The sequence below is a fragment of the Rana temporaria genome, chromosome 4 (genome assembly GCF_905171775.1).
Source record: "Rana temporaria chromosome 4, aRanTem1.1, whole genome shotgun sequence".
Lineage (NCBI taxonomy): Eukaryota > Metazoa > Chordata > Amphibia > Anura > Ranidae > Rana > Rana temporaria.
The window spans coordinates 385230452-385252071 of record NC_053492.1 but is presented as its reverse complement, the minus strand read 5'-3'; the positions used below and the strand labels follow the sequence as shown (position 1 = coordinate 385252071).

General features: G+C 42.0%; 1 protein-coding gene across 1 annotated transcript in view; it reads left to right on the top strand.

The window, feature by feature from the left end:
- POLR1B (RNA polymerase I subunit B) overlaps positions 1-15131 on the top strand; it is a 47722-nt gene extending 32591 nt beyond the window's left edge. Inside the window, exons 13-15 of the mRNA XM_040351078.1 lie at positions 10302-10498; positions 11700-11953; positions 13960-15131. Of these exons, the coding sequence (XP_040207012.1) occupies positions 10302-10498; positions 11700-11953; positions 13960-14842 (1334 nt within the window). The 3' untranslated portion in view covers positions 14843-15131. The remainder of the gene's footprint in view (positions 1-10301; positions 10499-11699; positions 11954-13959) is intronic.
- The last annotated feature ends 6489 nt before the right edge of the window (positions 15132-21620 follow it).

The window sequence follows — 21620 nt, the reverse complement described above, 5'->3', positions numbered from 1 at the left end:
AATGACCATAAAAAAAAAATTACAAAACGTTGTCACTAAATGATATATTTCTCACACATGCCACGGTTATATGTGGAATTGCACCCCAAAATACATTCTGCTGCTTCTCCTGAGTACGGGGATACCACATGTGTGGGACTTTTTGGGAGCCTAGCCGCGTACGGGGCCCCGAAAACCAAGCACTGCCTTCAAGATTTGTGTGAGTGAAATCAAAAATTTATGTCCTTAGAAATCTTGAAGGCGGTGCTTGGTTTTCGGGGTCTCATACGCGGCTAGGCTCCCAAAAAGTCCCACACATGTGGTATCCCCGTACTCGGGAGAAGCAGCAGAATGTATTTTGGGGTGCAATTCCACATATAACCATGGCATGTGTGAGAAATATATCATTTAGTGACAATGTTTTGTACATTTTTTTATTTTAATTTTTTTTGGTCATGATTCAATCACTTGGGGCAAAAAAATTAAATATTCCATGGACTCAACATGCCTCTCAGCAAATAGCTTGGGGTGTCTACTTTCCAAAATGGGGTCATTTGGGGGGTTTTTGTGCTATTTTGGCATTTTATGGCCTTCGAAACTGTGATAGGTAGTGAGGAGTGAAATCAAAAATTTGCGCCCTTAGAAATGCTAAAGGCGGTGCTTGGTTTTCGGGGTCCCGTACGCGGCTAGGCTCCCAAAAAGTCCCAAACATGTGGTATCCCCGTACTCAGGAGAAGCTGCAGAATGTATTTTAGGGTGCAACTCCACATATAACCATGGCATGTGTGAGCAATATATCATTTAGTGACAAATTTTTTTTTTTTTTTTTTTTTTTTCTCATTATTCAATCACTTTGGACAAAAAAAAAAAAAATCAATGGACTCAACATGCCTCTCAGCAGTTTCCTTGGGGTGTCTTCTTTCCAAAATGGGGTCATTTGGGTTTTTTTTGTGCTATTTTGGCATTTTATGGCCTTCGAAACTGTGATAGGTAGTGAGGAGTGAAATCAAAAATTTACACCCTTAGAAAGCCTGAAGGCAGTGATTGGTTTTTGGGGTCCCGTACGCGGCTAGGCTCCCAAAAAGTCTCACACATGTGGTATCCCCGTACTCAGGAGAAGCAGCAGAATGCATTTTGGGGTGTAATTCCACATATGCCCATGGCATCTTTGAGCAATATATCATTTAGTGACAACTTTGCGCAAAAAAAAAAATATATATATATATATATTTATATTTCCCGCAACTTGGGTCAAAATCTAAAATATTCCATGGACTTAAGATGCCTCTCAGCAAATAGCTTGGGGTGTCTACTTTCCAAAATGGGGTAATTTGGGGGGGTTTTGAATTGTCCTGGCATTTTATACACAACAATTAGAAGCTTATGTCACACATCACCCACTCTTCTAACCACTTGAAGAAAAAGCCCTTTCTGACACTGTTTGTTTACATAAAAACATATTATTTTTGTTGCAAGAAAGTTAAGTTGAACCCCCAAACATTATATATTTTTTTAAAGCTAAGGCCCTACAGATTAAAATGGTGGGTGTTGCAAATTTTTTTTCCACACAGTATTTGCGCAGCGTTTTTTCAAACGCATTTTTTGGGGAAAAAATACACTTTTTTTTTTATTTTAAAGCACTAAAACACACTATATTGCCCAAATTATTGATGAAATAAAAATTATGATCTTAGGCCGAGTACATGGATACCAAACACGACATACTTTAAAATTGCGCACAAACGCGCAGTGGCGACAAACTACATACATTTTTAAAAGCCTTTAAAAGCCTTTACAGGTTACCACATTAGATTTACAGAGTAGGTCTACTGCTAAAATGACTGCCCTCGATCTGCCCTTCGCGGTGATACCTCACATGCATGGTGCAATTGCTGTTTACATATGACTCCAGACCGACGCTTGCGTTCGCCTTTGCGCAAGAGCAGGGGGGGACAGGGATGCTTTTTTTTATTTTTTTATTTTTTTATATATTTCGCTTTTTTTATTTTATTTGTTAACTGTTCCTTCCATTTATTTATTTTTTTACCATTTTTATTGTTATCTCAGGGAATGTAAATATCCCTTATGATAGCAATAGTTAGTGACAGGTACTCTTTTTTTTTAAATGGGGTCTATTAGACCCTAGATCTTTCCTCTGCCCTCAAAGCATCTGACCACACCAAGATCGGTGTGATAAAATGCTTTCCCATATTCTCAATGGCGCCGTTTATATCTGGGGGGGGGGACATTCCCTCCCACTGAATGTAAAAGCAGTCTAGAGGCTAATTAGCCGCTAGGACTGCTTTTACATGAAAGCCGACCGCTGGCTGAAAAGAATGATACCAAGATGATGCCTAAACCCGCAGGCATCATTCTGGTATAACCATTCAAAGTCCAGCAACATACCAGTACGTTGATGGTTCTTGTTGGACATGTATTGTAATCTTTTTTTTTTTTCATGCAGCCTGTTGGCTGAACAAAAAAAAGATTGATCGGTGGGTATGCCCACCATTAGAATACCTCCCTTCATCCACCCACTTCTAATGATGGGCATACATGCACCATTTATATATGCCGAAGCATGGGGGCATCCTCCCGCAAAAAAGTTATGCCGCGTACGGTCGGACTTTTCTATGCCGTGTACACACGGTCGGACTTTTCTATGCCGTGTACACATGGTCAGACTTTTCCACAGGAAAGCCTCCGTAGGAATGTCAACCGTATGTACGCGGCATTAGGAGCAAAATCGCTCCTCCGCCCCTAATGCCCCCATGCTCCGGCATATATGCTCTTTTTTGAACTGTAGTGGTGAAATCACCTCCTACAGCATTGGAGTCGCGGCTTTATATATCGTGGGAGCAAACACTGTTGCTGTCACGCTAAATAAATCCGCACTGCAACTGAATGGCGTACCTGCTAAGCAAATGATGGTTAACATTAAAACAAAGTAACATTCCAGTATAACAGTAAGATCATACCATACCTGCAAAGCAAATACCTATAAAAAAAACATAGTAAAAAATAAAACATTTTTTAACGCAACCTGTGCCTAAAATATATATATGCCGAAGCATAGGGGCATCCTCCCGCAAAAAAGTTATGCCGCGTACGGTCGGACTTTTCTATGCCGCGTACACACGGTCGGACTTTTCTATGCCGTGTACACATGGTCAGACTTTTCCACGGGAAAGCCTCCGTAGGAATGTCAACCGTATGTACGCGGCATTAGGAGCAAAATCGCTCCTCCGCCCCTGCTGCCCCCATGCTTCGGCATATATGCTCTTTTTTTTAACTGTGGTGGTGAAATCGCCTCCTACAGCACTGGAGTCGCGGCTTTATATATCGTGGGAGCAAACGCTGTTGCTGTCAAGATAAATAAGTCCGCGCAACAGCTGAATGGCATACCTGAAAACAGTAAAGTAAATTACATACCTGAAAAGCAAGCATGAAAAAACACAACAACAATAAAACTTTGCAGAATAGAATACAGTAAAAAAGAGAAGAACAATAGAGGGAGAATAGAGAGGGAGAGAACAATAAAACGACAACTATTTTTTTATTTTATTTTTTTCCTTTTTTTTTTAACACTTTTTTTTGTAACTGTTCAACTTTTCGGTTCCAGGTTTGGGTCTCTCAAAATGCGATGGCATCTTGGGAGACCCTCTGTAAGTGAGCCTAGCCTGTGTAATGTTTTGCCCTACGCTAATACTTCACTAGTGTGTGGAAGCGTTCAAAACATTCCCCAATACAAAGACCAGGATCGGCAGGACATTTGGGACAAAAATAACGGGTGTCACGCCTAAATCCGCGCTTGGTACAGACACGACATCTTCTTTGGGGGGTTCGTTGGGTAGGGGTACTCTCGATGGCATACAAAAAATGCCTCTCATGCAGTCGGCTTACTGCATTTGGTAGGGGCTGGTGAGGTACAGTACCGCCTGGATACAGGAGTTCTGTGATGATATCCTTCTGGAATTGAAGGAAGGATTCATTCCGTCCTGAAGCTCTGTATACGACATGAGCATTCAGTAGAGCCAATTGGAATAAATGTAGAGACACTTTTTTGTACCAGCGTCTCGTCTTGCGGGCAATATGATACGGCGCCATCAACTGGTCGTTGAGGTCCACCCCTCCCATGTTTTGGTTATATTCGTGGACACAGAGGGGTTTCTCCACAACACCAGTCGCCGTACGAATTTGTACTGTCGTGTCTGCGTGAAGGGTGGTAAGAACGAAAACATTCCTATTGTCCCGCCACTTCACAGCGAGCAAATTTTTACATCTGAAGCAGGCTCTCGCCCCCAGGCTAAGACGGGCATCTACAAGCCTCTGGGGGAAGCCCCGGCGATTAGGTCGCACGGTGCCACATGCTCCAATCTGATGATCAAACAAGTGGCTAAAAAGTGGCACGCTGCTGTAAAAATTGTCCACGTATAAGTGGTACCCCTTTCCGAATAAGGGTGACACCAAGTCCCAAACGATCTTGCCAGCGCTCCCCATGTAATCTGGGCATCCTTCCGGCTCTACCTCACTATCTTTGCCCTCGTAAACCCTAAAGCTCCATGTGTAGCCTGTGGCCCTGTCACAGAGCTTATAGAGCTTGACCCCGTATCTGGCACGCTTGCTGGGAAGGTACTGTTTGAAAGACAAGCGGCCAGCAAATTTAATGAGGGACTCATCAACGCAAACAACCTGCTGGGGATTAAACAAGGCTGCAAAACGTTCGTTGAAATGGTTTACGAGGGACCGAATTTTGTAGAGCCGGTCAAATTCAGGGTCTCCACGTGGACGACAAAGTGCATTGTCACTGAAATGCATAAACCGCAGGATCGCCTCGTATCGTTTCCTGGCCATGTGAGCAGAGAACACGGGCATATGGTCAATGGGATGTGTGGACCAATACATCCGCAATGACGGAAATGGGTGTATGCCCATGTTGAGGGTAAGGCCCAGAAATGTCTTAAATTCGGAAACCTCAAGAGGTTTCCATTCTTTGGCAAGGAGAGACTGGGGGTTAGCGGCGATGTAGGTACCAGCATATAAATTAGTCTGGTCCACAATAGATCTATAGAGATCTTCCGTGAAAAACAGCGAATAAAAATCAAGTGACGTAAAGTTCGCTGTATCCACCTGAATACCGGGTTGGCCAGTGAATGGGGGAAGTACGGGTTCTGCAGAAGTGGTGGGGACCCAATCAGGATAGGCAAATTCTGCAGGAAGGGCACTATGGGCACGACGGGCCTGTCTTTGTCTTCTTCTTGGTGGCAGCGGGACACTACTTGTGCTTGCCACCTCGCCAGCTTGAACTGCACTTATGGGACTCGCCACGTCGCCACGTCTTACTGCAGTGCTGGATGAACGACCAGGGTGTACTAGGCCGCTGGTGCTTGCCAATCCACCAGAAGGAATAGCGGCGCTAGTACTGGCTCTCTGCTCCATACAAGGGTCCTGCGGTTCTTGCTGCTCAACAACATCAGAATGGGGTCGGGTACGCCTGGCCTTAGCAGGGACCACTACTCCGTCGTCCGAGCTATCTGACATGGAGCCGCTGTCGTAAACAGGATCGTATTCTGAGCCAGATTCTGTCAGATGCGTGACCTCCTCTTCTTCACTATCTGACATGCACAGAATCCTGACGGCCTCTTCACCACTGTACATTCGCTTTGCCATTTTGGGTTTTAAATTTAGTGGTACACTGGTGATGATTCACAGGTAAAAAAAGCACCTGACTATACAAAGGAAAATGTAGAAAACGCTTCCAAAAAAACTGTTAGCGATCGCAGGGATCAGGCCTGTCTCTACGAACGCTGCAGTTGTGTGTTGTGTTTTTGAAGTGACAGTGATCGATCGATACTGCACTTGGGTGGGTTGGGCTGGGCAGAGGGGGAAAACGCAGGTGCTAGCGGGTATCTGGGCTGATTCCGCTAACAATGCGTTTTTGGGTACCCTAAACTGCTGGGTACGCTAGTATAGATCTGATCAGATCAGGTATCGATCCGTTCAGATACTATACCACTAAGGGGGGTGTATGCTTTGCGAGTGGGTGTAAGCGGTACTGGCACTAACCTAACGCTACCTGGGGCGATGCAGACCCTGACTGACGCTAAAATTTAATTTATATCACCCGCCGGGCGATCAGGGGGTTAAACCTTTATTGGGTTATATACGGCGGGTGCCCTGATGCTATAAACAGCAAACTAACCAACCAGCGTCAACCGTAACACTTATACGGTGATCACTGGTGAAGGGGTTACCTAGGGGGCAATCAGGGGTTAAAAACTTTATTTATGGGGGTACCTAATGCTATAGAACCTGGCGGCGAACCTCAAAAAAAACTAACTGCCTAGCGGCAACAGTGACACTAATACAGCGATCAGAAAGTCGATCGCTTAGTGACACTGGCAATAGGGGGTGAAAAGGTTAACTAGGGGGCAATCAGGGGTTAAAAACTTTATTTATGGGGGTTCCTAACGCTATAGAACCTGGCGGCGAACCTCAAAAAAAACTAACTGCCTGGCGGCAACAGTGACACTAATACAGCGATCAGAAAATCGATCGCTTAGTGACACTGGCAATAGGGGGTGAAAAGGTTAACTAGGGGGCAATCAGGGGTTAAAAACTTTATTTATGGGGGTTCCTAACGCTATAGAACCTGGCGGCGAACCTCAAAAAAAACTAACTGCCTGGCGGCAACAGTGACACTAATACAGCGATCAGAAAATCGATCGCTTAGTGACACTGGCAATAGGGGGTGAAAGGGTTAACTAGGGCGGTGATCAAGGGGTTAAACCTTTATTAGGGGGGGTAGGGGGCTACCCTGGACCTAAAGGGGGCTAAAACTAACTGCCCTAACACTTTTTTCTGTAACACTGACACTAAATGCAGTAATCAAAAAAAAAATGACACTGCATTCAGTGACACTGTTACAGGAGACTGGGGGGGGCGATCGGCGGTGACTGAAGGGGTTAAATGTGCCTGTGTGTGCTGGTGTTAGAGTAGTGTTGGGGTGCAACTTACTTGTGTGATGTCTCCTCTCCTCAGCGGTGGTCGATATGACCACCACGAGGAGAGATCACACACTTCCTCCTTCCTGTTGTTTACACTAAACACAGGAAGGAGGAGGGGGGAGTGCAGGGGAGCGCTGGCATTGGCTGAGAGCAATCGCAAGGGGATGGCTGAAAACGGACAGCCATCCCCTCATCCCGGATCGCTTCTGCAGCCGACGGAACCGCCGCATGTACCGGGGGGGGGTCCAATCGGACCCCCGACCCACGTCAAGCAGAGCACGTATATATACGTGCATGTGCCTGCCTGTGCCATTCTGCTGACGTATATGTACATGCGGCGGTCCTTAAGTGGTTAAACAATCCAAAATGTGACATTTCATGGACTAGATGTCTGTCTTGTAGCTCTAATCAGAAAGCTGAGGAATACAAACTGACCACTCCGGCATGGATCTGCTCCTGTGCTAAGCGTGGCACGTTGGTTTTGTGTGTATTGCATTGCGTTAAAATGCTGCATGTATGCATTTTAACACAATGCGCCTAAATGCATGTAAATACACATCAATTTAGGGGGAAAGTTTGTTTTGGCCCTTACAGTAGCCATAGCAATTGAGCACACAAATGGAAGGCAATGCACATCAACTTTTAAGTATTTTCATCCATTTTAATGCAGATTTGAGTGTGAACGGGGGCCTTATGGGTTGCATAGACTTTAAAGTGACATTAACCACTTCAGCCCCCAGACCATTTTGTTGCTAAAGGACCAGGCCCCTTTTTGCGATTCGGCACTGCGTCGCTTTAACTGACAATTGTGCGACGTGGTTCCCAAACAAAATTGACGTCTTTTTTTTTTTTCACAAATAGAGCTTTCTTTTGGTGATATTTGATCACCTCTGCGTTTTTATTTTTTGCGCTATAAACAAAAATAGAGCGATTAATTCTGAAAACAATTCAATATTTTTAACTTTTTGCTATAATAAATATCCCCCAAAAATTCCCTCAGTTTGCGCAAAAGTTATAGCATCTACAAAATAGGGGATAGTTTTATGGCATTTTTATAATGTTTTTTTTTTTTTACTAGTAATGGCGGCGAACAGCGATTTTAATTTTTTTTATTCGTGACTGCAACATTATGGTGGACACTTGACCAATTTTTGGGACCATTGTCATTTTTACAGCGATCGGCGCTATAAAAATGCACTGATTACTGTGAAAATTACACTGGCAGTGAAGGGGTTAACCAGTAGGTGAAGCTGTAGGTGGTTAAGTGTTTCCTAGGGAGTGCTTCTTACTGTAGGGGGGATGGGCTGTGTGTCACATGACACTGATTTCCGCTCCGACTACACGGAACGGAAAACAGTGTCATTGTCTCTAGGCAGAGCAGGGAGATGCTTGTTTACACAAGCATCTCCCCGCTCTATCTCTCCGTGAGACGATCGCGGGTGTCTCCACGGCGATCGAGTCCGCGGGACCCACGGTCGGGCTCACGGAGAAAGCGGCAGGGTCGCGAGCACGCCCACACAGCGGCATCTTAAAGGGGACGTGTATATATGTCCTCCTGCCTGTTCGTGCCACTCTGCCGATGTAAATATACAGGAGGCGGTCCTTAAGCGGTTAAAGAGGAAGTAAATCCTGATGGGTTTTATGTCCCCTTTTTTCCCCTGCAAAGTAAAAGCATAATGGGGTAGCATGCATCGCATAGTAGCCCATTATGTGTCACTTGCCTGCAAACAGAGCCCATGTTATCCCCGCTGGTGGCCGCTTCCACTTTTGCCCATTTTCCTTCTGGGGCTGTGAACTCTGGCTCTGTGACTGGCCAGAGTCATGTGATGACAGTCACGGCACTTGCTAGTGAAGAAACGGAGGACCGTTTCTCAGCACAAGCATATATGGTAAATATCTCCTAATCGGTGCAGGTTTAGAAGATATTTAAAGTATCTACAGGTAAGCCTTATTATAGGCTTACCTGTAGGTACAAGTGGTGTGGTGCACACTGGTCATAAAAAAATGCTGTCCATATGTTCCGTATTGGACAAGAGATTGTTGGAATATATGCACCGTTCTTTGTGAAAACGTGTTCCGAACAAAAAATTATAGCTCCATTGGAATGGTATACTTATCACGTTTCACTGCCTGTGAAATAAGCAAGTAGGTCATCCAACATGGAGTTCTCCCATCTCTGCATAAGGTCAAGGATTGGACGTGGAGAAGTATGATCCGTGCCTGACCGGTTTTGCTTTCTGAAAAAGTTAAAATAGCCCCATCTTATTAATATTTTCCACAGAAACAACTAGAAACATATTTTAATATAATAAGTTGAAGCAGATTTGCCATAATATACATTGGAACATTGATTAGTATTCGTAAAATGGGAACATTTTTAATCGTTTTTTTCTTTATTTTATTTTTTATTTTTTCGCAATTCAAATTATGACTTTACTCAAAGTCCCCATTCACATCTAGGCGTTTTGTCGCCTGTAGTGCGACGCCGCTGCCGCCAGAGGGATGAAAAGACATTGCCCTCTATGGAGATGGTTCACATCTCCACGCCGAACGCCTGCCGCCTGAAAAAAGGTCCCGGACCTTTTTTTCAGGCGGCTTTCGGCCTTCGGGAACCATCTCCATAGAGGGGCAAATCTAGGCGGACAATCCGCAAATCGCGGTACAAAACGCAGCGAATTTGTCTGCCTAGATGTGAATGGAGCTTAACTGTGGAGTTGTTGCTATACAGCTGAACAAACAAGTTCCTGCATTATTTGTGTAACAGCCCTTTAGTTATTTACATTCTTTTCCAAAGTAGTTCAGAGATGTTCTTGTAGCCACATGTAAATAAACACTGGAATGACTGATTCACCACAAACCCAAATGTGTTGCTGCTTGCTGCTGTTGGTGTACTTTTGTCTATGAGCCAAACCACATAATTCATATACTTCATACAGAATGGCAATGAGACACATCTATGCTGATGTTTTTAGACGTATGCAGCCCAACTGCTTTACAAGGGCCTGGCATTTGCTTGCATCATTAGATTGTGCCCTAAACCATGGGAACACACACTAATACATACATACACATATATATATATATATATATATATATATGTATGTATGTATGTATGTATGTATGTATGTATGTATGTATGTATGTGTGTGTGTGTATATATGTATATATATGTATGTGTGTATATATATATATATATATATATATATATATATATATATAATGTGTATATATACTCACACACTCACTCTGTTAACCGGTTCTCTTTGGGATGCCCAGTACTTCAGTTATGTTTTATTTGTATTTTATTTTTTTCAGGTAAACAGACTATGGGCTTTCCGCTCATGACCTACCAGGATCGCTCTGACAATAAATTATATCGTCTCCAAACCCCACAGAGTCCACTAGTGCGTCCCTCTATGTATGATTACTTTGACATGGATAATTATCCTGTTGGCACCAATGCTATTGTGGCCGTCATTTCATACACTGGATACGATATGGAAGATGCTATGGTATGTTATATTTATATGCATAAGTCACCTAGAACTCTAGTCCGTGCCTTAAGAGTAGCATACGTATATTGGTAAATTGTTTTTTGAATGAGGACCGTTATTAGGTCTCATGCACACTGCAGCTAAAAAAATAAATAGTTTACAGGTGTTAAATGTGTTTTTTTTTTTTTTTTTTTTTTCCTCTTCTCTCCGGCCTCTAAATGCCCCTTTGTTGGCTCATGTGTCCATCCACACATTGGTATTTACAGGCCTTCAGGGACAGAAATCTGAGCGCAAGAGTGGAGTGTTTGGGCAGAAAAAAATGCCAGACGCACCTAAACTGTAGGCGCTTTCAGTAGTGTGTGGCAGTAATGGCACATCCATACATTCTGCTAACATGCACGCATAGCCGTGGGCACAGGGTGTGCCCAGGCACACCCTAATCAGCTTGTGGAGAACAGATCCCCCCCAATTCCACCCACCTCATGAATGTTGCATGCAGACCTCACATAACTGTTTTGTTGGTCTTTCGAAGATTCTGTGCAACGTAAGCTTACAATTTTATATGAGCTCGTAGCCCATGATATGAACGATCAGAATATTTTGGTCTTTATTAGAGATAAAATATATTCCCTCTGAGGTTGCAGTAGACAGCCTTTTGCCTTCCATCTGAGATAACACTGCAACCTGCTGGGCTGTAGTTAAAAGCTCTGGTAAGGTGACAATCGTCCAACATTTGTACTCCAACCTGTTCAGAACATATTGGCAGTTAGGCGCTAATTTCTTCAGTTTCTAGGCTTGAGAGTAAAATGTAACCATGGGGCTTATTTACTAAAGCTGGGGAGTGCAAGATCAAGCTCACTTCTGCATAGAAAACCAATTTGCTTCCAGGTTTTATTGCCAAAGCTTAATTGAACAAGCTGAGCTTAGAAACTGAGTAATGAGATTTGAGAGTGAAGAAGTGTGGACAGCTAAAGTCTGCTCCGCAAAAACTGTAGAAAAGAAAACGACCATCGTCATCAATGGCAGCCAGTCAGATTTCACTATTTGTTTTATGTAGAAATTAAGAATTCAGGCTGATCCCTGCACTCTATCAGTGAAAAAGCTCAAGTCCCAGAGCAATGTGTATTTTGGCAGCTGCACCTTTTACTAGATATGTTCAGATTTAGGCGTCTCTGTGAAATTATTTGAGTTGGCTTCAAGGGTATTTTGTCTTTTTCAGATTTTAAACAAGTCATCTTGGGAGAGAGGATTTGCCCATGGCAGTGTGTACAAAACAGAATTTATAGATCTTTCACAAAAAGTTAAAAGTAACGAGGACAATTTAGTGTTTGGCATCAAACCAGAAGATGAGCGGGTGATGGGAAAACTGGATGAAGATGGCCTACCTCCAGTGGGAGCTATACTGAAATTCGGAGATCCATTCTATAGTTATGTCAATCAAAGTACTGGAGAGAACTCCATTATGTATTACAAGTAAGTAATTCTTCTATTCTATACCCTATTGTAAAATTTAAACTGGGAGCAGTTGCCACTATCCGCTGCACACCAGTTTTACTGCATGCAGCGGCCTGCACTTTACATGGCATTCACGAAATGCAGGTTGCAGTGTGGATCCTGTGATATCTTGCATAGATCTCGCTACCCCTAACAATAGGTTCTCCTAATTGGCTTTCTTTTGATCTGTTAATATTATCATTGAAAGTGTCTGGTTATATCTATTTTGTATGTTTAGTACAAGAGATCTCAAACTCTTCAGGTGTTGCGAAACTACAAGTCCCATCATGCCTCTGAATGTGGTAGTCATGCTTGTACCTGTCAGCCTTGCAATGCCTCATGGGACTTGTAGTTTCGCAACACCTGGAGGATCGCCAGTTTGAGACGCCCTGGTTTAGTAGGTGCCAAAAAAATACCTGTCAAATTCAGAGCTGTCCTGTAGTTTGTGCACTCAAGAAGTGTCATCAGCCCTCCCAGTTTTTCCTTTGTGATGCAATGCACCTCCCCATACAGGAGAGAGGTAGGTGATCTGTAGTTTGGTAGATTACAATTGGGTGGACACCATTGTATGTGATCTCAGTTTAGTAAAGGCTCTGTGGTGTCGGCCCAAAACAGAAAATTAGAAGCGGAGTGCATTTCTTCCAGGATCAGCTAATTTTTCTGTACTTGCGGTGTCTTTAAACACTTCAGCCCGGAAGGATTTAACCCCTTAATGACCAGGCCATTATTTTCTGATACGGCACTGAGTTGTTTTTACTGAAAATTGCGCAGTCATGCGGCATTGCACCCAAACCAAAAATTGATGTCAGGTTTTTTTTTTTTTAAATAGAGCTTTCTTTTGGTGGTATTTGATCACCTCTGTTTTTGTTTTTTGCACTATAAATAAAACCGAACCGACAATTTTGAGAACTTTTTTACTTTCTGCTATAATACATATCCCCAAAAAAAAAATCGATAAACAAGTTTAGGTCAATATCTCTTTGGTAAAAAAAAACTTGAAAACTGTATATTGATTGGTTATAGCGTCTACAAAATAGGGGATAGATTTATGGACTTTTGTTTTTTATATATTTTTTTGTTTTTACTGGTAATGGTGGCGATCTACACTTTTTTTAATGGTACTTCAACATTGCGATGGACAAATCTGACCCCAAGTGACACTTTTTGGGGACCAGTAACATTGATCAGTGCTAAAAAAAATGCACTGATAACTGCATAAATGACACTGGCAGGGAAGGGGTTAACACTAGGGGCGATCAAGGGGCTAACTGTGTTCCCTGGGTGTGTTCTAACTGTGTGGGGGATGTGTTCACTGGGACAACAGAGATCGCTGTTCCTAATCACTGGGAACAGCAGATCTCCATGTTGTCCCCTGTCAGAACGGAGATCCACCTTGTTTACATAGGTAGATTCCCGTTCTGCCTCTGTACCACGATCGTGGGTGGTCGCGGACTTTGAGTCCGCGGGGCGCGCAAGCGTCCACAGTATCTATTGCATGTAAGGACATACAGGTACGTCTTGTGCAGTAGAGCCGACCTGCCGCAGTATATGTATTGTGGCTGGTCGGCAAGTGGTTAAAGGGTAAACCATGGGTGATGTACTGAATGTTGTGGTTTTGGAGTTCAAATGACAGGCAGCTCGGGGGGTGGGCAATATGTCTCATGTGGATGCCGGTTTTTAACCATTGAAAGCCTGCAGAACATACTGCTGCATAGTGGCTCCATGAACTTGAATGAGTTATAGAATTTTCATAACGCCACAATGGCAGTGTGTGCTAACATGGTTTCTGGCCATGTTAACTTGTGGTTTGAGGGGCAGAAAAATCACTGCTCAACTTTTTTTTTTTTTTCTCCCTCAGCGGCCCATGTAAATGAGGCCTTGGTATCCAAGTTTAACTTTTTGGTCCAAGTCATGTTTTTTGTATTGTAAGGTTGTTTGCTCTGTCTTGCTAGCTGATTTAAATTGTGTTTTGTGTCGTGTTTCAGGAGTAAAGAGGACTGTGTTGTGGACAACATCAAAGTTTGCAGCAATGACTTGGGCATTGGAAAGTTTAAATCTGTTTGCATCACCATGAGGGTGCCACGAAACCCAACCATCGGAGATAAATTTGCGAGCCGGCATGGCCAGAAGGGCATCCTCAGTAGACTCTGGCCATCGGAAGATATGCCATTCACTGAAAGTGGAATGGTTCCAGACATTCTGTTCAACCCACATGGTTTCCCATCAAGAATGACCATTGGAATGTTGATAGAGAGCATGGCTGGTAAATCGGCGGCCTTGCATGGTTTGTGCCATGATGCCACACCTTTTACCTTCTCTGAAGAGAATTCGGCTCTGGAATATTTTGGTGAGATGCTGAAGGGAGCTGGCTATAACTACTATGGCACAGAGAAACTATACAGTGGTATTAGTGGGGAGGAGCTAGAGGCAGACATTTTCATTGGAGTGGTCTACTACCAGCGACTGCGTCACATGGTTTCTGACAAGTTCCAAGTAAGGACAACAGGAGCTCGAGACAAGGTGACCAACCAGCCTGTGGGTGGCAGGAACATACAGGGAGGTATACGCTTTGGAGAGATGGAACGTGATGCTTTGTTGGCTCATGGTACATCCTTCTTGCTCCACGATAGACTTTTTAACTGTTCTGATAGGTCTGAGGCCCATGTGTGTTTAGAATGTGGCAGCCTTCTGTCCCCTTTACTAGAGAAGCCTCCTCCATCCTGGTCATCAATGCGGAACAGGATGCACTATTGTTCGATCTGCAATCGTTCTGATACAATTGACACTGTGTCTGTGCCTTACGTGTTTCGATATTTTGTGGCAGAGTTGGCAGCAATGAACATCAATGTTAAACTAAATGTGAGTTAAAGACGGATGTTATGCAAAGTGCCTTGTTTTATAGTCGGAAGCATTCTGTGCCTTGTGGACAAACTGGTGAAGAACAACTCGGACTTACGAACTGTCTAATTATATAAATTTCCTATTGAAGTATGTCTGCCTGTGGAAAATGAATTATTTCTGTTCTGTGAAAATGGAAAAACAAAATTACTGCATTTTATTAAGTGTTTTCCTATTTGCTCATTTCTTATTGGGACATGGCAAGGGGGCAGTCATATTAAATGCTGAAAAAGTAAAAATAAAGATGTGTTGTATTATACATCAGTAAAATCTTTTTTTCTAGACTACTTGGAGGTATACTGTGGTTGAAGTGTAAAGGTGGCCACACGTTACAATCCGATTTTATATATAATTTTTTTTTTTATTATGTCTTGTGAAGCATAGGATGCATTAAGGTGAAAAAACACAAAGCTTTACAACCCCTTGAAGCCTCGTATACAGGAGAATGTGGGAAGAATGATAGTCATTTTTTTTCCCTCAAATTCTCATACGATAGAATACAACTTTGGAAGTGATGTAATTTGTAATGTATTGTTTCTGAGCATGCGTGGTCTTTGTTTTCCGACTTTTTTCCAACTAATACTGTACTGATTAACCACTTAAGGACCCGCTCATGTACATATACGTCGGTACTTTAAAGATGGATATCTCGGTAACGGTAGCAGCTGCTGCCACAACTGAGATGTCCATCTATTCTTTGAGCTGTCCTGTAAATGATAACGGTGGTCTCCGCGGCGGATTTGCCGCAAGATCACCGTTATCGGCAGCGGGAGAGGGGGCCCCTCCCGCCGCTCTTACCGAAGGCCGTTGGCGGAGGCGATCGGGTCCTTTCCTCTCCTCAGCTGGGATATGAGTGAGGGCAAGATGGCCCCCACCCATCCCCATAGCAGGGCGGAAGTGACGTCAAAACGTCACTTCCGCCCATGCTTCTTAAAGCAATATTTTCTAATTGTAATTTTTTCAAATGGCAAACATTTTCCTTTTTTTTTGCATTTAAGTCTAAATATGGGATCTGAGGTCTTTTTGACCCCAGATCTCATATTTAAGAGGACCTGTCATGCTTTTTTCTATTACAAGGGACGTTTACATTCCTTGTAATAGGAATAAAAGTGATCCATTTTATTTTTTGTGTAAAAATTTATAAAATATCAATAAGAAAACAAAAAAAAAATGTTTTTTAAAGCGCCCTGTCCCGACGAGTTTGCGCCCCGTCCCGACGAGTTTGCGCGCAGAAGCGAACGCATACGTGAGTAGCGCCCACATATGAAAGCGGTGTTCAAACCACACGAGTGAGGTATCACCGCGATCGTTGGAGCAAGAGCAATAATCCTAGCACTAGACCTCCTCTGTAACTCAAAAGATGCAACCTATAGATTTTTTTTAAACGTCGCCTATGGAGATTTTTAAGGTTAAAAGTTTGACGCCATTCCACGAGCGGGCGCAATTTTGAAGCGTGACATGTTGGGTATCATTTTACTCGGCGTAACAGTATCTTTCAAAATATTAAAAAAATTGGGCTAACTTTACTGTTTGTTTTTCCAAAAAAAGTGGGCTTGTAAGACCGCTGCGCAAATAGGGTGTGCCTAAAAGTATTGCAATGACCGCAATTTTATTCTCTAGGGCATGGGTGCTCAACCTGTGGCTCTCCAGCTGTTTCAGAACTACAATTCCCATGAGGCATTGCAAGCTACTGACTGTTACAAGCATGACTCCCAAAGGCAGAGGCATGATGGGACTTGAAGTTCTGCAACAGCTGGAGAGCCACAGGTTGAGCACCCATGCTCTAGGGTGTTAGAAAAATATATATATATAAAATGTTTGGGGGGTTTTAAGTAATTTTCTAGCAAAAAAAACTATTTTAATCTTGTAAACACCAAATCTGAAAAACAGCCAAGGTCCTTAAGTGGTTAAACAACATCATAAGTTCTGGCATCGTACGAGAACATTTTTAAAGTTTAGATAATTTTGCATGAACTGTTGTGTTCGGCTCTCGAAAGCTGTGTACAAATGATCAGATTATCGTACGATTGCTTCAAAAGTGGTATTTTTGATTGTGTGTGCTAGGCTTTAGAGTGCTGTCACATGAATAGTTGCCCCAAATCTAGGATTTTGCCATCGCTTTTGCTGTGATGACATCCTATAATTTTTCCATCAGTTATCTGATGAAGCTGACTGATGATCAGTCGTGCCTACACACCATCAGTTAAAAAAAACAAAAAAAACGATCGTGTCAGAACGCGATAACGTAAAACACAACAACATGCTAAAAAAAAATGAAGTTCAATGCTTCCAAGCATGCGTCGACTTGATTCTGAGCATTCGTTGATTTTTAACCGATGGACGTACCCACAGATCATTTTTTTTTTTTTTCTATAGTTTTTTTTATCCATCAGATAATTTTAAAACAAGTTCCTATTTTTTTTAACCTATGGATAAATAACCGATGGGGCCCACGCACGATCGGTTTGGTCTGAGGAAAATGGTCCATCAGACCGATTTTCATCAGACTAACCTATCGTATGTATGCAGGCTAAGTTGTGTCAATGGGAAGTATCGATTGTTTCAAAAGACTCCTTGGATGTCCATCTTGGCGAACACAATATACAGGGCTATTGGAAATGATTATCTACACAAAAACACCAACACAGGTTGAACTGGATGGACTAGTGTCTTTATTCAACCTTACCAACAATGTAGGAATTGTTGGTTTATTTGAGAAAAAAAAAAACGTTTTCTTGGAGTACATCACAGGACACAGGGATTCCTTCCTTTTTTTTGTCTCTTTAGTGCTTGTTACAAAACTGATGCTTCGCTGAGATGGAGAGTTTATGTCTGGGTGGGAATTTCCTGACTTTTTTTTTTGCCCAGTATCCATTCACTTTAACCTTCCAGCATAACCCAAGTAGTCATGAATACAAAGTACCTTGTGCCCTGTGATATATATTCCAAGAAGGATTTTTACAGTTAAACCAAACATTTTTCATTGGTAACAGAATTACAGAACAATAGTATGGATTAAAATTATACTTAATTATTTTTTTTTGCATTAACTATATACAGTTGTATGCAAAGGTTTAGGAACCCCTGAACATTTCCATGATTGTCATTTATAACTGTTTGGATCAGAAATTTCATTTTGATCTATCAAATAACTGAAGGACACAGTAATATTTCAGTAGCGAAATGAGGTTTTTCTGGATTAACAGAAAATGCGCAATATGCATTAAAACAAAATTAGACAGGTGCATAAATGTGGGCACCCTTGTCATTTTGTTGATTTGAATACCTGTAACTACTTGGCACTGATTAATTGGAACACGCAATTGGTCATTAAGCCTTGAACTTCATAGACGGGTGCATCCAATCATGAGAAAAGGTATTTAAGGTGGCCAATTGCAAGTTGTTGTTCTCTTTGACTCTCCTCTGAATAGTGGCAACATGGGGGCCTCAAAACAACACTCAAATGACCTGAAAACAAAGATTGTTCTACATTATGGTTTTGGGGAAGGCTACAAAAAGTTATCGCAGAGATATAAGCTGTCAGTGTCCACTGTGAGGAACATAGTAAGGAAATGAAAGACCACAGGCCAGAGGTGGTAGGCCATATAAAATATTGGAGGCGAAGGATGGTGAGAACGGTCAAAAACGGCCCACGGACCACCTCCAAAGACCTACAACATTAACTTGCTGCAGATGGTGTCACTGTGCATCCTTCAACAATTCAGTGCACTTTGCACAGGGAGAAGCTGTATGGGAGAGTGATGCCAAAGAAACCTTTTCTGCACACACGCCACAAACTGAGTCGCTTGAGGTATGCAAACGCACATTTGGACAAGCCAACTTCATTTTGGAATAAGGTGCTGTGGACGGATGAAACAAAGATTGAGTTATTTGGTCAAAACAAGGGGTGTTATGCATGGCGGCAAAAGAACACAAGAAAAACACTTGCTACCCACAGTAAAAATTGGTGGAGGTTCCATCATGCTGTGGGGCTGTGTGGCCAGTGCCGGTACTGGGAATCTGGTTAAAGTTGAGGCTTCCAATATCAGCAGATTCTTGAGAATAATGTTGAGGAATCAGTCACAAAGTTGAAGTTACACCGTGGCTGGATATTTCAACAAGACAACGACCTAAAACACTGCTCAAAATCTATTCAGGCATTTATGCAGATTAACAAGTACCATGTTCTGGAATGGCCATCCCAGTCCCCAGACCTGAATATCCGTGAACATCTGTGGGGTGATTTGAAGCGGACTGTCCATGCTTGGCATCCATGAAACCTAACTGAACTGTGAGATGTTTTGTAAGGAGGAATGGTCCAAAATACATTCATGCAGAATCCAGACACTCATTACAGCCTATAGGAAGCCTCTAGAGGCTGTTTTTTTTTTTTTTTTTTGCTAAAGGAGGCTCTACTAAATATTGATGTGATTTTTTTTCTGTTGGGGTGCCCAAATTTATGCACCTGTCTAATTTAGTTTTGATGCATATTGCACACTTTCTGTTAATCCAATAAGCCTCATCTCACTACTGAAATATTACTGTGTCCTTCACTTATTTGATAGATCAAAATGAAATTGCTGATCCAAACACCCAAATAGTTATAAATGACAATCATGGAAATTGTTCCTAAACTTTTTCTAACAGGATATACCATTTATTTGTTATGATGCCCTTGAAGTTCATTGTTTTGCCTTATTTGTCCCTTAACTTCTATGAAGTTTAAACCGCTTTCCTTTGTGAATATTGTATAATCTTGTTGCTTTTGGAATGAGTAATTGCATGGCACAGGGACTTTAGGAGATCTTTGGAACACATGAACTGACATTCCTGAGGAAGGATAACACTATCTCAGAGAAATTTGTGAAATGGTGATACCAGACATATATATATATATATATATATATATATATATTACACACACACACCTTGTTTTCTCAGGAAATAGGTGCAGGAACTCAACCACGACCCCGTTCAGATTTCAAAAACAGTACAAGGGTCTTAAAGGGGCATTAAATACCAGGATTGCATTACATACAGAGTGCAGAGTTCAGGTGGTTACACACAGAGTGCAGAGCTGTCACTTGTAAACGCAGAAACCAGACTTCTGTGTTGTACAAGTGATTGTGGTGAGCAGGCGCTAAAGGGTCTGACCCAGAGGTTGTGGAACTGAGTTCCCCCTGAAAAAAAGATATATATATAATAAAAAAAGCTTCATAGTCTTCCCCCTATGTATGCTAAGCTCTGCTGCTTGTTCTCTGTAGACAGATGAGCAAAGTGCAAGCATTGGGCATTCCAAAGCACTGCAAGTTATTTCTATTCCAAGGGCAAGTGAAAGTGTGCCAACCAGCTATGTGTGCCCAGTCACTTCAAATAGTAAGTGCCTTTATACATGCATGTATTTGGAAAAAAAAACTTTGGTGTTTTTATAATCAGGATTTGCATCACTTACTTTTCTGATCACAATATGGAGACTACCATTGCTGATTTCTCATTCTGGAAATGCTAACTGCCTTGCTGTCACACTAATAGTCTGACTTCAGTAATTCAACTATTACAGTACTGGACACGTTTACACCCTCCCTGCCCAGGCCAGTTTTAACCACTTCCAGACCTTAGGTGTTTGCAAGACTAAAACAGTTTTTTCTGCTGGAAAATTACTTAAAACCCCCAAACATATATTTTGTTTTCTAACACCCTAGAGAATAAAATAGTGGTCATTCCAATACTTTTTGTCACACCGTATTTGCGCAGCGGTCTTACAAGCGCACTTTTTTTTCCAAAAAATTCACTTTTTTGAATTAAAAAATAAGACGACAATAAATTTGGCCTAATTTTTTTATATATTGTGAAAGATAATGTTACACCGAGTAAAATGATACCCAACATGTCACGCTTAAAAATTGCGCCCGTTCGTGGCATGGCGTCAAACTTTTACCCTTAAAAATCTCGATAGGGGATGTTTAAAAAATTCTAGAGATTGCATTTTTTGAGCTACAGAGTAGGCCTAGGGCTAGAATTATTGCTCTCGCTCTAACGATCGCGGCGATACCTCACTTGTGTGATTTTGAACACCGTTTTCATATGCGGGCGCTACTCACGTATGCGTTCGCTTCTGCGTGCGAGCTCGTCGGGACGGGGCGCTTTAAAAAATTTTTTTGGGGGTTTTCTTATTTATTTTTATTTATTTTATTACTTTTTACACTGAAAAAAAAAATTGATCACTTTTATTCCTATTATAAGGAATGTAAACATCCCTTGTAATAGAAAAAAGCATGACAGGTCCTCTTAACCACTTGACCACTGGGCACTTAAACACCCTTCCTAACCAGACCAATTTTCAGCTTTCGGTGCTCTCACATTTTGAATGACAATAACTCAGTCATACAACACTGTAACTATTTCCCACAAATAGAGCTTTCTTTTGGTGGTGTTTGATCACCTCTGCGGTTTTTATTTTTTTCGCTATTAATGAAAAAAGAACGAAAATTTTGTAAAAAAATGAATTCTTCTTCATTTCTATCATAACATTTTGCAAAAAAGTAATTTTTCCTCATAAATTTGGCCTAAAATGAATACTGCTACATATTTTTGGTAAAAAAAAAAAAAAATTGGGAAATTATTTAGTCTGGGTGAAAGTTATAGGGTCTACAAGCTATGGTACCAATTTCTGAAAATTGAACAATTTGATCACACCTGAATACTGACAGCTTCTCTCATTTCTTGAGACCCTAACAAGCCAGTAAAG